This window comes from Dasypus novemcinctus, chromosome 12 (assembly GCF_030445035.2).
Source record: "Dasypus novemcinctus isolate mDasNov1 chromosome 12, mDasNov1.1.hap2, whole genome shotgun sequence".
Taxonomy (NCBI): domain Eukaryota; kingdom Metazoa; phylum Chordata; class Mammalia; order Cingulata; family Dasypodidae; genus Dasypus; species Dasypus novemcinctus.
In genome coordinates, this window is record NC_080684.1 from 20,037,587 (window position 1) to 20,050,322 (window position 12,736).

The 12,736-nt window shown below is 38.1% G+C and overlaps 1 protein-coding gene across 1 annotated transcript; it reads right to left on the bottom strand.

Annotated features, from left to right (window-relative positions):
* Positions 1-8,888: 8,888 nt before the first annotated feature.
* Positions 8,889-9,515, bottom strand: LOC139440086 (olfactory receptor 8S1-like). Its single transcript, XM_071218727.1, has one exon. The coding sequence runs from the start codon at positions 9,513-9,515 to the stop codon at positions 8,889-8,891; it is 627 nt and encodes a 208-aa protein (XP_071074828.1).
* Between the last annotated feature and the right edge of the window lie 3,221 nt (positions 9,516-12,736).

The window sequence follows — 12,736 nt, forward strand, 5'->3', positions numbered from 1 at the left end:
TTTCTTCATGTGTTTTTTTGCCATTTATTCTTTGTACAAATGTCTATTCAAGTATTTTGCCCATTTTTTAATTGGGCCTTTTGTCTTTTTATTTTTGAATTGTAGCATCTCTTTATATATCCTGGATAGTAAACCTTATTGGGTATGTGATTTGCAAATATTTTCTCCCATTGAGTCAGCTGCCTTTTCACCCTTTTGACAATGTACTCCGAAGTGCAAAAGTGTTTAATTTCGAGAAGGTCCCATTTACCTATATTTTCTTTTGTTACACATGCTTTAATTGTAAGCTCCAAGAAACAACCACCTACCAATAGGTCTTTAAGATGTTTCGCTACATTTTCATCTAGTAGTTGTATTGTTCCTGGCTTTTATATATAGGTCTTTGATTTATTTTGAGTTGATTCTTATATAGGGTGTGAGATAGGAGTCCTCTTTCATTCTTTCAGTTGTAGATATCCAGTTCTCCCAGAACTATTTGTTGAAGAGACTGTTTTTTTCCATTAACATTAACTTGGTAGGTTTGTCAAAAACCAGCTGATGGTTATTTCTGGATTCTCAATTCTATTCCATTGCACCTTAGCAGTACAGGAAAAACTACTTTTTCCATCTTTCAATGAAAACTGAATACTCTCAGTGCAATCAAGATATGTTTTCATTACCACCACTTGTATATGCAGATTGAGGTGGCTTCTGACAGATTTCCTTGTTATGAAGTTACTTTTTGTGATTAATATCAATTTAGGTTTTTAATTAGTAATGGCTTCCTGGAATTAGCCATTGTCCATGCAGTTTTGCACAAGAATTATGTTCCTTAATTATGGCCTTATAACCAAAATGTCCCCAATGCTTTAACAATTTTCCTTTGCTTCAGAACTTTCCTTATTTTTCACTGTGACTTTAGCAGACCTTGGGTGACCAAGATTAATTCTATGTATACTCACTGAGGCTATGAAGCCTCAAAGAAGCTGGTTTCTCTCATGAATTGCCCCTTTTAGGAACCCCAGACAGTCAAGGCAGGAGGCCTCCTTCACTTCCCAGTCCTTGGAGATAACAGGGTGCCAGTGTTTCCTGTACTGGAAGAGGGGATGTTCAACTCTGAGGGCTGAGAATTCCACCAGGCAGCAGTTTAGTCCACACTTGGAGCCATGAGAGAAAGCAGGGTCACTAATACCAGTAGCACAGGAGGCAGGGATGTCTCAACTTTGCTTTCCCCTGAGCTATAGGGGCAGAAGTTGTTATGAAATAACCATAAGCAAAAAGGCAAGAGGTAAGGCTAGACTTGAAGTAACCATAAATGAAAGTAAGATTTAAGATTTACACTTAACAATATTAGGTTTTTGCTAAATCTACCCAGTTATAATTTCAGTTACTATCCTTTTGCTTTATAATATAAAGGCATCTATAAAAGACCTTAATTCTTAGTTACAATTTCTAGTACGTTTTTACTTTAAGGTGAATTGATTACCTTTATTAACTAAGCTGCAAGAATTTTATTAGTAACAACTCTGTGAACTTTTTCTGCTTTTCTAGCAGTTGAATCAATTCTACTTGTCATTTCTACGTTAAATCCACTCTCAAGACAGTATTGATACTTAAAGACTCATTTTTAGATTACCTTTCATCATTATCCAGTTTGAAACAAGTGAACCCCAAATCTGATTTCCTAGGCACAAGCAAACTGACAAAGTTAAACACAGATTAAAACAGAAGATAGAATTTTATATCCTTAGCATTTCTAAGAAGTCTTTGATCTTAATTGATGGCACATGAGGGTTCTTATTTTCCAGAAGAGGTTTAGTAACTGGTCTGAATCTTGATCTCTATTCATAACTTTCATAGGCAAAATTGAGTTTAAACTGAGAAGGCTATTTCTAAAATGAAGTTATTCTAAGTTTGAGGTCTATTTCCTCATTTCTGTAAGGAGACACAAAATGAGGTTTCTGGTCTCAGATCTGTCTGTCCTCTTTTCTTACACTGCTTTAACTGGAATTGAGGGTTCATATAGAGGTTGCTCTTGGATATACTATGGCCATGTAGACCAGCAGTAGGCAGAATTTCCAGATTCTTGAGGAGACACTTCTTTGGGGAGTATACTGGTGTGCCAGAGTCCATGTCCTTTATTCTGGGAAGAATGAAGAAGCACATTTTAGTCAACTGATTTGACATCCCAGAGTCCAAGCTTGTTTAAAACATTTACCACTCCAAACAGTTTGGAGCTGGTGCTCCTGAGAATTTAATTCCAGAGCCTTGCTGACAGGCACCACTGTGGCCGACCTAGGTCTTGGGGGATGCCTGAAAATTCCAAAGGTCAGACCAAGGTGCCCAAGCCGAATTGGTGGGAGACGTTGAGAACAGTAGTCCAAACTAAAGTGCCTGATTTGAGTTTCAGGTGTTGTTTGGCTGCCCTCTGAAAGGAAGGGCCCAAGGAATGGGGGCTGTTCAGAATTTACTGCTCTGGTTCTTGACATCTTTACATTCCAGGGTCTGAGACTGACTGCACTGTTACCCAAATGGAAGCTCCTGAGCTAAATCTCAGGAAAAGTTTGGCTGCTTTTTGAATTGAAGTGCCCAATACTTCATGTCTTGGGGGACAGTCAGAGTTTCTTCTCTGGTTCCCACCACCTTGAAATTCAGAGTTACCATGCTCCCTGGTGTTTCAGGGCCACTCTGGACTTGAAAGTGAAAACAAATAGATGCCTTCAAAGACGAATATGCTCCTTCCTGGAGAAGGGGCAAAAAACCCCTTTCCGATTCTTATTCTTACAGAGGTCTTTTCCTGTCTGGGATTTCATTAAGTGATTACATATCAATTGTTCTAGCTACCAGGATCTGGGGCCCTGAAGTAATAACTTCCTGGCTAGCAAAGACATTTCCAGTTCTTCAGTTTTAAAGACATTCCAAAACATTTTTACACAAACCTGTAATAAGAAATTCAGTAGAAGGAAGGAGGAAGGTATGACATGGATAAAGGTTAATTATGAAAGTAACCCTGGCCAGCGACCCCCCTGGGAAAGGGAACTCCCATGGCATCCACTGGGTCTCTGTCACTGCTGTGCAGCTATTGAGGGGAGAGGGAAGGAGAAGGCAATGGCAGCCAGGCCCAAGGGCAGAGACAATGACTGCTATAAAGGCTTGAAAAAGCAGCTTCATGGTGACCAGCCTTGGCCAGGGAACCTCTCACTTGGCAGGGTCCTTCTTTGCACCCCTGCCCTATGCCCCTAATGTGGACTATGGGTGGGAGGCTCTTTGTCTCTTCAGAGATAACCTTAACCTAAACTGTCTGTCCTAACTTGTGGGTGTGGGATGGTGAGAGGCTGCAGCCCTGCCCTTGGTAACCATGACAACATCTCCAGTCCCAGGAAACAGTTTATCAATGCAAATTCTATAAACTTTAAATATTCAGGGAAAATGGAAACCAAATGGGCTAAAAGCTTATCTAGAATGTATGAAGTCCATGTTAAAAGCTTACCTAGGATGTGGAAGATATATGCTAATTCATGCCTATTGAGAATTGAAACAAAAGGACCTTTTGGCCTTTCCTTTCTGTATAAAAGGGACTAAAAAATCTTGTTTGGGGCTCGGGATTGAAACAGAAAGCTCCCAAGTCTGGCTAGCTGTCAATAAGCCATTTTTCCTTCTCAGAATCATTCCTGAGTCCTGGCTTTTCTGCACGCAAATAATTAAACCTCTCTCAAATACTACAACACCCCTGACCTCCCTGATGGGGACAGGCCTAACAAGCCTGGGTATGCAGGGTGGATGCAGTGAGTTCCCTGCCCCGGCCCCCTCACTCCTGGGATTACATTCTGTGGGGCTTCATAAGCAAATCCATTTAAAATGGAGAACCAAAGGAAGGCATTCAACAAGCTGTAGGCCATAGTTTCACTCACCAATAACCTCCTGGCTGGCTCGTCAAATATGTAACTGGATTTTGTCTAGGTTCTTGACTATGCTGCAGAAATGAATTTCAAGAAGCATATCAGGTTAGTTAGGCCAGTAATTTATTAAGATAGGGAGGGAAGAGAAATAAGAAAATAGCAGATCATGGTTCCCAGATAGAGAGGAAAGGGCTCAAAAGTGATAAATTGGGCTGATCTGCAGGTTACTATTCCCCATTATAGATTATAAAAGCTCACATTTCCTTGCATCCAGGTGGGGACAAAGAAGCTAGAATAAGGTATGGAACAGGTACTGGGACTTGGCAAAGGCAAGAGAGCACAAGAGAGAGTAAGTGAAGATTTGTGCTTGCTTTTTAAACTACTAATTATTCCATACCTTTGCTAGTAGCATGGGAGGAGTTCCAACTATTTACTGTTTTGATAGATTACCCCACCCTTCAATCCCCCAGGAGGACTTAATGATAAGGCCCCTTGACAATATATGGGGCTCCTCTTGGTTTCTGGAGGAAATCTCATTCTGAATTGGATTTCTTGTGAGAGTCTTCTGCAGCCATCCTGAGGAGGTACCAAATGACATGTGGACTTCTTATCATGTTCCATATCCATCTATTGATTCCCTATCTTACATGGCTTCACTATGACATACAAATTATGTAGCTGGCCCTGGTGGCAGAATCAATTTACCTACCATCCAAATTTTTTCTTCCTTCTTGGATTATATCAGAAGACTATGGATGAGAAATTAGGATAGAGTCCTTTAATTTCTTGACACAAGTAATTTACGATCATTTGGCCCTGCCTCTTGACATGTCCAATCATTTTTATTGAAAAATTATACATAAATATGTATGCAAAATTATAGAGTATAAAAATAAAATGATTATTAAAGTTTTGAATAAAGCTTATAAAGGCCTCAGATGATATTTTCTCCAGGTAGGGTTCATAATTTCTGTGTTAAGCAGATAGAGTACGGGATTTCATACAATTAAGGAGTGAGTTGAATCAAGTATAGGTTGTAATTGTTTAGAAATCCTTCTCTATCTAGCTTCTTCTGTTTCTTAAGGTGTGGTCATTTAAAGGATTCAAGTGGGAGCCTCACATGTTCATTGTACTAAGAATTCACCCCAGTAAGTTCTAGCGTCTTCAGCCCTGAATGGAAGTAGACACTCCACTCTGTTTTTATAGATTTTTCCTGCTTCAGATTCTCCTGTGCTAAGCTTCAGATTTAGCAAATATCCAGAGAAGCATATTAGCCATTTGCTTAGGGTCCTTAAATATTAAGTTTGTCACTCCAATATATGCGACTAACAAAATTTCTGCTGAGTCTCTGGAGCCTATTGGGGCCTTTCTGCTGGGGCCATCAGTGATCCTTAGCCTCTTTCCTGTGCCCAGAATCAGCATATCACCTGAGGGAAAGCATTGGATGGCATGAATCTGTCACAAACCACCCCATATTACCTGTTCTCGTGTTTTACACACATACACATACACGTGTAAATATAGGAATTTTGTTTACTGATTGTGGTGGTTTGGTGCTATGCACCTCCAAAAAATATGTCATTAAATTTAATCCATTCCTGTGGGTGTGAGCCAATTGTAAGTATGAAATTTTGATGAAGTTAATTCAAAGGTAAGGCCTAACTCAATTAGGATGGCTCTTTATCTTATTATTGGAGTCCTTTATAAATGGAATGAAAAAGAAAAATTGCAGAAGGAGCAGTCAGAAGCTGAAAGTCAACAGAAACTGAAAGAAAAGAGGGAGGCCAGGGCACTCAAGCATATGTATTGCCATTAGACACATGCCCATGACCAAGGATGGCTAATAGCCAATCCCAGACTGCCAGTCTTGGGAAGAAACAACTGCCATCAGGCCTTGATTCGGGCATTTCCTAGCCTCAAAACCATGAGCCAATAACTTCCTGTTGTTTAAGGCAACCTGTTCCATGGAATTTACTTTAGCAGTCAGAGAATTAAAACACTGAGTTATAATTTACACATAGTAGAATTCATCTTCTTTAAAGATACAGTTTGAGAATCTTTGACCAAGATATAAAGATATGTAAAAAGAAGGAAACTCAGAGAATATTTCCAATAACCCCAAAGTTTCCATTTTGCCCCATTGTGGTAAATATTCCCTTTCAACTAAATGCCTGAGAGCTACAGATCTGATTTCCATCCCAATCCTTTTATTGTTTCAGAAATGTAACATAATTGGAATAGTACTGTATGCTTTTTTGCTTGTGGCTTCTTTCACTTAACACAATGGTTTTGAGCTTCATTCATATGCTTGCATGACATAGTATATTGTTCTTTTTTTTTCCTAGTTGTTTTCCACTCTATAGCGGGTCTGAAATGTATACATTGACCACTTGATAGACATTTGAGTTGTTCCATTTTATTTCATTTATGGAAAATGGACAATAAATATTCAGGTACAGATGTTGAGAATATCTATGCTTTAAATTCTCCTGTGTAAATAATTAGAGTGGAATTTCTTGGTCATGTGGTAAGTATAACTTTGTCAGGTATTAGTCAGGGTTCTCAGTGATATAGAACTGACAGGATTGTATATATAGTGTGTGTATGTATATACATATGTCAGTTTTTTGTTTCTATTTTTGTTCCACAATTTTTATTCTTAATCCTTTCTATTTTTATGATTTTTTACTCTGATTCGTTATATATTTTTTCTTTGCTTCCTGGTCCTTTTAAGGTTCCTTTTCCATCTTGTTTATTATTATCATTATTATTCTCTTCTCCTTTCTTTTCTTTACTAAGATCTTCACGTTTGGGGGAGAACATAAACAACTACAAGGATATAGAATAAGTGGAGCCAAGCATCAAAAAGGTACCTTAACATAAAACAAATAAAAATAAAACCCTAGAGGGGAAAGAGAAGTTAACCATCTGAATAAGCTCATTCATATATACATATGCCTACACACAAACAAAAAAGTATAAGCCACAGTAAGGAAAAGGAAGACATGGCCCAGACTAATGAACAAACTGAAAAAACAGAAGGAGATGCAGAATGTGAACAGCTAATCAAGGATGTCCAAACAAATATCATGAATCAACTTAATGAAGTAAAGGAAGAGATAAAGGATATTAAGAAGACACTAGGGAAAAATACAGAAGGAATCATAAACATACAAATAAAGATAATCTGATGGTGATGAATGGCACAATTCAAGAAACTGAAAATATGCTGGAAGCACATAACAGCAGATTTGAACAGGCAGAGAAAAGAAGAATTAGTGATGCAGAAGATAATACACCTGAAATCACATAGATAGTAGAATAGATAGATAAAATGAAAGAAAAAATTCAACAGGGACTCAGGAAATTCGATGACAGCATGAAATGAACAAACATAAGCATTATAGGCATCCAAAAGGGAGAAGAGAAGAAAAGGGAGGCAGAATGAGTATTGATGGAAGTAATGGCTGAAAATTTCCCAAGTCTTCTGAGGACATGGATTTACATGTCCAGGAAGTGCAGCACACTCCTAACAGTATAAATCCTAACTGGCCTACCATGAGACATATCCTTTTCAAATTGTCAAATACACAGGACAAAGAGAGAATACTGAAAGCAACAAAAGAAGAGATGCATCACATACAAGGGAAGCTTGATAAGATTAAGTACTAATTTCTCATCTGAAAGCATGGAGGCAAGAAGGCACTAGGATGGCATTGTTAAGGTACTCAAAGAAAACCTGCCAGCCAAGAATTCAGCAAAGCTGGCATTGAAAAATGAAGGAGAATTCAAAGTATTTGCAGATAAATAGAAAGGAAGAATTAGTTAACAAGGAAACTGCCCTTAAAAAAATACTAAAGGGAGTTCTGCAGATTGAAAGGAAAAAGCAGGAGTTGGAGGAGAGTGTAGAAAGGAGGATTATTAGTAAGGGTAGCTAAAAAGATACGAAGAGAAATAATAACAAAATATGATGTATATAGACCTAAAGAAAAAATAGCAAATGTCTGCACTGACTTGAACAGTAATAACATTGAATGCTAATAGATTAAATTCTTCAATCAAAAGATATAGATTGGCAAATGAATAAGGAAATAAAACCCATCAGTATGCTGTGTACAAGAAACTTACTTTAGACACAGAGGCACAATGTACCAGTTGTGTATATCGCCAACTGATATTGGATGAGGCCACCAAGCCAAACAAACTGAGATAGAATGTCCTATTCAACAAAAGGTGCTGGGGGAACTGGATATGCATAGCTAAAAGAAAGAGAGAGAGGATCATCATCTCACCTATTATAGAAAAATCAACTGGCTTATTGTGGATACCCTGATGGATCCTTTTCTTTCTCACATGTACTGTCTCTTCTGGATGCTCCCACCTATGCTAGCCTTAGGTCTCTCAAAATCCAAATCTCTCAATTAGTAATATTGCACCACCATTCATTCCAAACTTCTCACCTTCTCAGAAACGAACCTACAGCCTTGACCTGGGGTTCCTTCACTGATGGTTTGGGAAGGTGATGATTTCATTCCATGTGGATAACTGTTTTGCATGGCAAACACAAACAAGATGGTAAGAAGACTCATTAATGCAGCCAAAAGACTATGCAAGGAAAATGGTTGAATTAACATGGTTGCTTAACATGTTTTGCTCTGCGTTTATGACAAAATTAAGCTGAACTATCCTTCCCCAACTCACCCTAGTAGATCTCTAAATGTGAAATTACATTTCTGCATCCAATATGAGGAGGAATCAGGAAATTCTCTTATATTCAAAACATTAGATACCTTCCTTTAATGAACTAGTTACCCATCAATCTCAGTGTTTGGGTGGCTAGTATTGGAGATATTTTCTCAAGGTCCTTTTCACAGCTGCTTTCACCTCACTGCTATTCAGGCTATAGATAAGGGAATTCATTAAGGGAGTAACCACACTGTACCAATTCCAATGGTGAGCCTGAAACTGGCATAAGATAGTGTAGGAAAACTGAGCCATAAAACAGGAGCACTACTGTAAGGTGGGAGGAGCAGGTGGAGAAGGCCTTGCTTCTACTGAGGAAGAGCCGATGCCCAGGATAGTGAAGACAATGCAGACATAAGAGTAGAAGATCAGGAAACTGAAACTGGTTGCAATTCCATAAAGACTTGAACAAAGAATGACAGTAAAACTTGGGGATAGATCAGAGCAAGAAAGAGGAAAGAGAGAGGGCAAATCACAACTGTAGTGGGGGATGGTATAATCTCCACAGAACTCCAAGTTCATAGCTGGAAAGATGTTGAGGAGTGCAGTAAAAAAGCTCAGATCCCAGGAACCCCAAGCCAGCCTCTTACAGAGCAAGTTGTTCATCACCTGGACATAGAGCAGAGGATGACAAATGGCAGCAAAGCAGTCATAGGACATAGCTGCCAGCAGGCCAACTTCAGTGGCTCCTCTCACTAACAAAGAGAAGACTTGAGCCAGGCAGCCCTCCACAGAGACTGTTTCCTTCTGATACAACAGATTCCTCAGCAGCTTTGGCACTGTGACAGAAAAGCCAGTGTCCTGGAAAGAGAGTTGATGCAGGAAGAAGTACATGGGTGTGTAGAGGTGAGAGTGTGCCCTGGTCACCAGCACCATCATCAACTTACCTGCCATGGTCAGGAGGTTAATTTGCAAAACAGCACAAAGATTGCTGGATGTGTGGGTCAGCAGACAGACCAAAGGGGATGAACTCATTTAGGGTGCTATGGCTTTCCAAGGCCATTTAAAAAGGATTTTATCTAGAAACAAAAATAATAGCAAATCTGAAATCTCTAGGCCATACTTAATTACCAGAGGATGTGGGTCACATCCCAACTGATTTATATTTAACATCTCCCTCTAAATTTGTTTTGTATCCATCTTCCTGGTGTGATAATCTACTTCAGTCCTTAACCATGGTTCAAACCTGCAAGTATATTAACTTTTGGTTGATCTTCTTTCTCAGAGATTGTTAAGAAATTCACAAAATTCTATCACCTGGATCATGATTAATTTTGTTTTTTTGGTAACAGAACCTGTGCTTAGCAATATTCACTCTTCATTGCACATATTAGTAGAATTCTAAGGTCTTTCCTCTTACTTGTCTTTTATTCCCATTCAGACCTTTCTAATGTGTATACTAGTAAGATATTTTGTCTTCATTTAGCTTCATACATGGCATTTTCACATGCCAGTTTGCACTCTAGACAAAATTGGAATATGTAACCTCAGGCATGCACATATATGCCTGTGCTTCCTTGGGTTCCTCTGTTAGACGTTGGGATAGAAGAAATAATGGATGCGCAATACTAAATATATTTTCAGAAGAAAAATTAATATCTGAGGCAATACAACTGTCTAAATTGCCAGTTTCAAGAGTTAGAATATGACTCCACTATGTAGGTTTCTAAGACAAGTATTTCCTATGAAAGAGTGTCTTGCAATCAAGGTTTGTCAGTAAATGTGCTCTGTCAACTGACACCTACAGATCTGTAAGATTGTCCACACATTATGTTCTAGAGAGTCTCAATACTAAGGCCATACTGTTGTAGTTGCCCCTGAGCATCATGGTTTGTTTCTGTATCAATTCAAGTTTCAGTTCTGCTGGAATGCCCTCTTTATATCAAAATCTTTATAATATTTTGACACTCATTTTAAATTTGATTTTTTCTTGTATCTTCCTAGAAAATTACTTTCTATAAATTCAGCATATATGCCATAGTTAAAAAGAATTTGTTAACAGAGTGATAAGCAATTTTTAATCTCTAGGTAAAAAAGTGGAAATTATTCTATGAATATTGTTCAAATGAGAACACAAATATATTTCCATAACATCCCAAATGTTTAAACACTATGACTCCAACCCTAATCTCTGTGATTACAAATTATGTGCTCTTTCTATCCTAACCCTCAGGCTCCATTTTTAACAATTTCTTGCTAATTAGTGATTTCCTGTACAAAATGATCTCTTCCATCACCTCATAACAAGTAAGCCTCTCCCCTGTATTCCTTCATAGTAAATCACTCTTCTGTTTTTTTATAGTGGTTATTGTTAATATGTGTTTAGTAAATTCATATTTTCTCTCCCCAATGACATTATAATTACTTGATGGCAGTCATTATGCTCTATAATATGTCAAATCCAGGACACATGGAACAGTGGAAGGAAAAGCCATAGTGGAATCTGATGAGAATTTGTTGAATGAAGAAAATAATGAACTGAATAGTACAGTCTGTGTAGCTAAAATTTAGGGGGGAAAACTCTGAATACACAAGTTTGATAAAGACTCAACAGTAAGGGGAAGTGTAAGGGGAAGTGAAAGAAATCCTCCCCATATGTGAGTCTTTGCCACTGTGCCTGAGTGTATATATGTGTGTGTATGTAGCAACTGTGGGAGTTCTAATAGTGAACTGTACCTTGGCTGATGCAAAACCTACCAAATCCTTGTAGCTGAGACATCATCTCACATCCACTATGCAATTATCAATACCAGAAGAATTATTTATTCCTATCATGTTCAATCTATAATCACCAATCTATTCATTTCTCTGTATCTATTCACTTATTAAATTATTTATCCATAGTCCATTTTTCTATTCATCCATTAATTTTGTAAGTCATCCATTCCATTCAGAATTCTTCTTTCCTTTTGTTTATTCTTCTACCATCTATCCATCTATAAATTCATTTATTTAGAAACAAATGTTCATATTCTGTTAAAAGCTACAATATGCTAGGTATTGAAAGGAAGACATCCTTGTATTTAATGTAATTTAAACGATGAATCTAAACTATTTTGTGGCGGCGGACTTGGCCCAGTGGTTAGAGCGTCCGTCTACCACATGAGAGGTCCGCTGTTCAAATCCGGGGCCTCCTTGAATCATGTGGAACTGGCCCATGCGCAGTGCTGATGCACGCAAGCAGTGCCATGCCAAGTAGGGGTGTCCCTGGCATAGGGGAGCCCCACACGCAAGGAGTGCACCCCATAAGGAAAGCCGCCCAGTGGGAAAGAAAGTGCAGCCTGTCCAGGATGATGCCACACACGCGGAGAGCTGACACAACAAGATGACACAAACAAACAAACAAAAAAAGAAACACAGATTCCCGTGCCACTGACAACAACAGAAACAGACAAAGAAGAAGACGCAGCAAATAGACACAGAGAACAGACAACCGGCGGGGGGGGAGATAAATAAATAAATAAATCTTTTAAAAAAATAAACTATTTTGTTTGCTCTTTTTTACTTCCAGATTTTATTTCATCCCTAGCCATCATTTAGTACTTAATTCTTTTCTTTGCTTTTTCCTCATATCTATGTTGAATCCTGCTCCATGACTATACAGTCATATTATACCTTTTCATGAAATCCCAATCTATTATTGTAAACTCCCTACATCATTCTGACAAGATCCTTTGAACTCATAACTGAACCTGTATTTTCCATCATTGTCCTAGTATCCCAGAGTCTGATATAAGTGTTGTTTAAAGGATGCATAGTCACAAGTTACCAAGGCAATCACAAGTCTAGAGTGCCTTCTGCATAGCCAGTTCTTGTCATTTCTGATTGTTCCTCAGTACCAATATTGAATTTGGTACTATGTAACATTCTTAGATTTAGACTACTTCTTCTTACATTCACTTCATATCTTAGTTCTGTCTAGTAAGTAATAGGCAATATGGATGGCAGAAATCAATCCAAATTCAGAAGTGGGCAGAATAATTTGAAGAAAAAAAAATCTAAAGAGTCTCTCTTACATTTGCATTTCTTAAATCACATTGGAAGTAAAACATTTCTCCAGTATCTACTGAAACAAAATTAATTAATTAATTATTTAATACTACTCATAAATTTGA

Coding starts and splice junctions, on each gene's coding strand:
- LOC139440086 (XM_071218727.1), bottom strand. CDS start 9,515: ATGGCAGGTAAGTTGATGATGGTGCTGGTGACCAGGGCACACTCTCAC.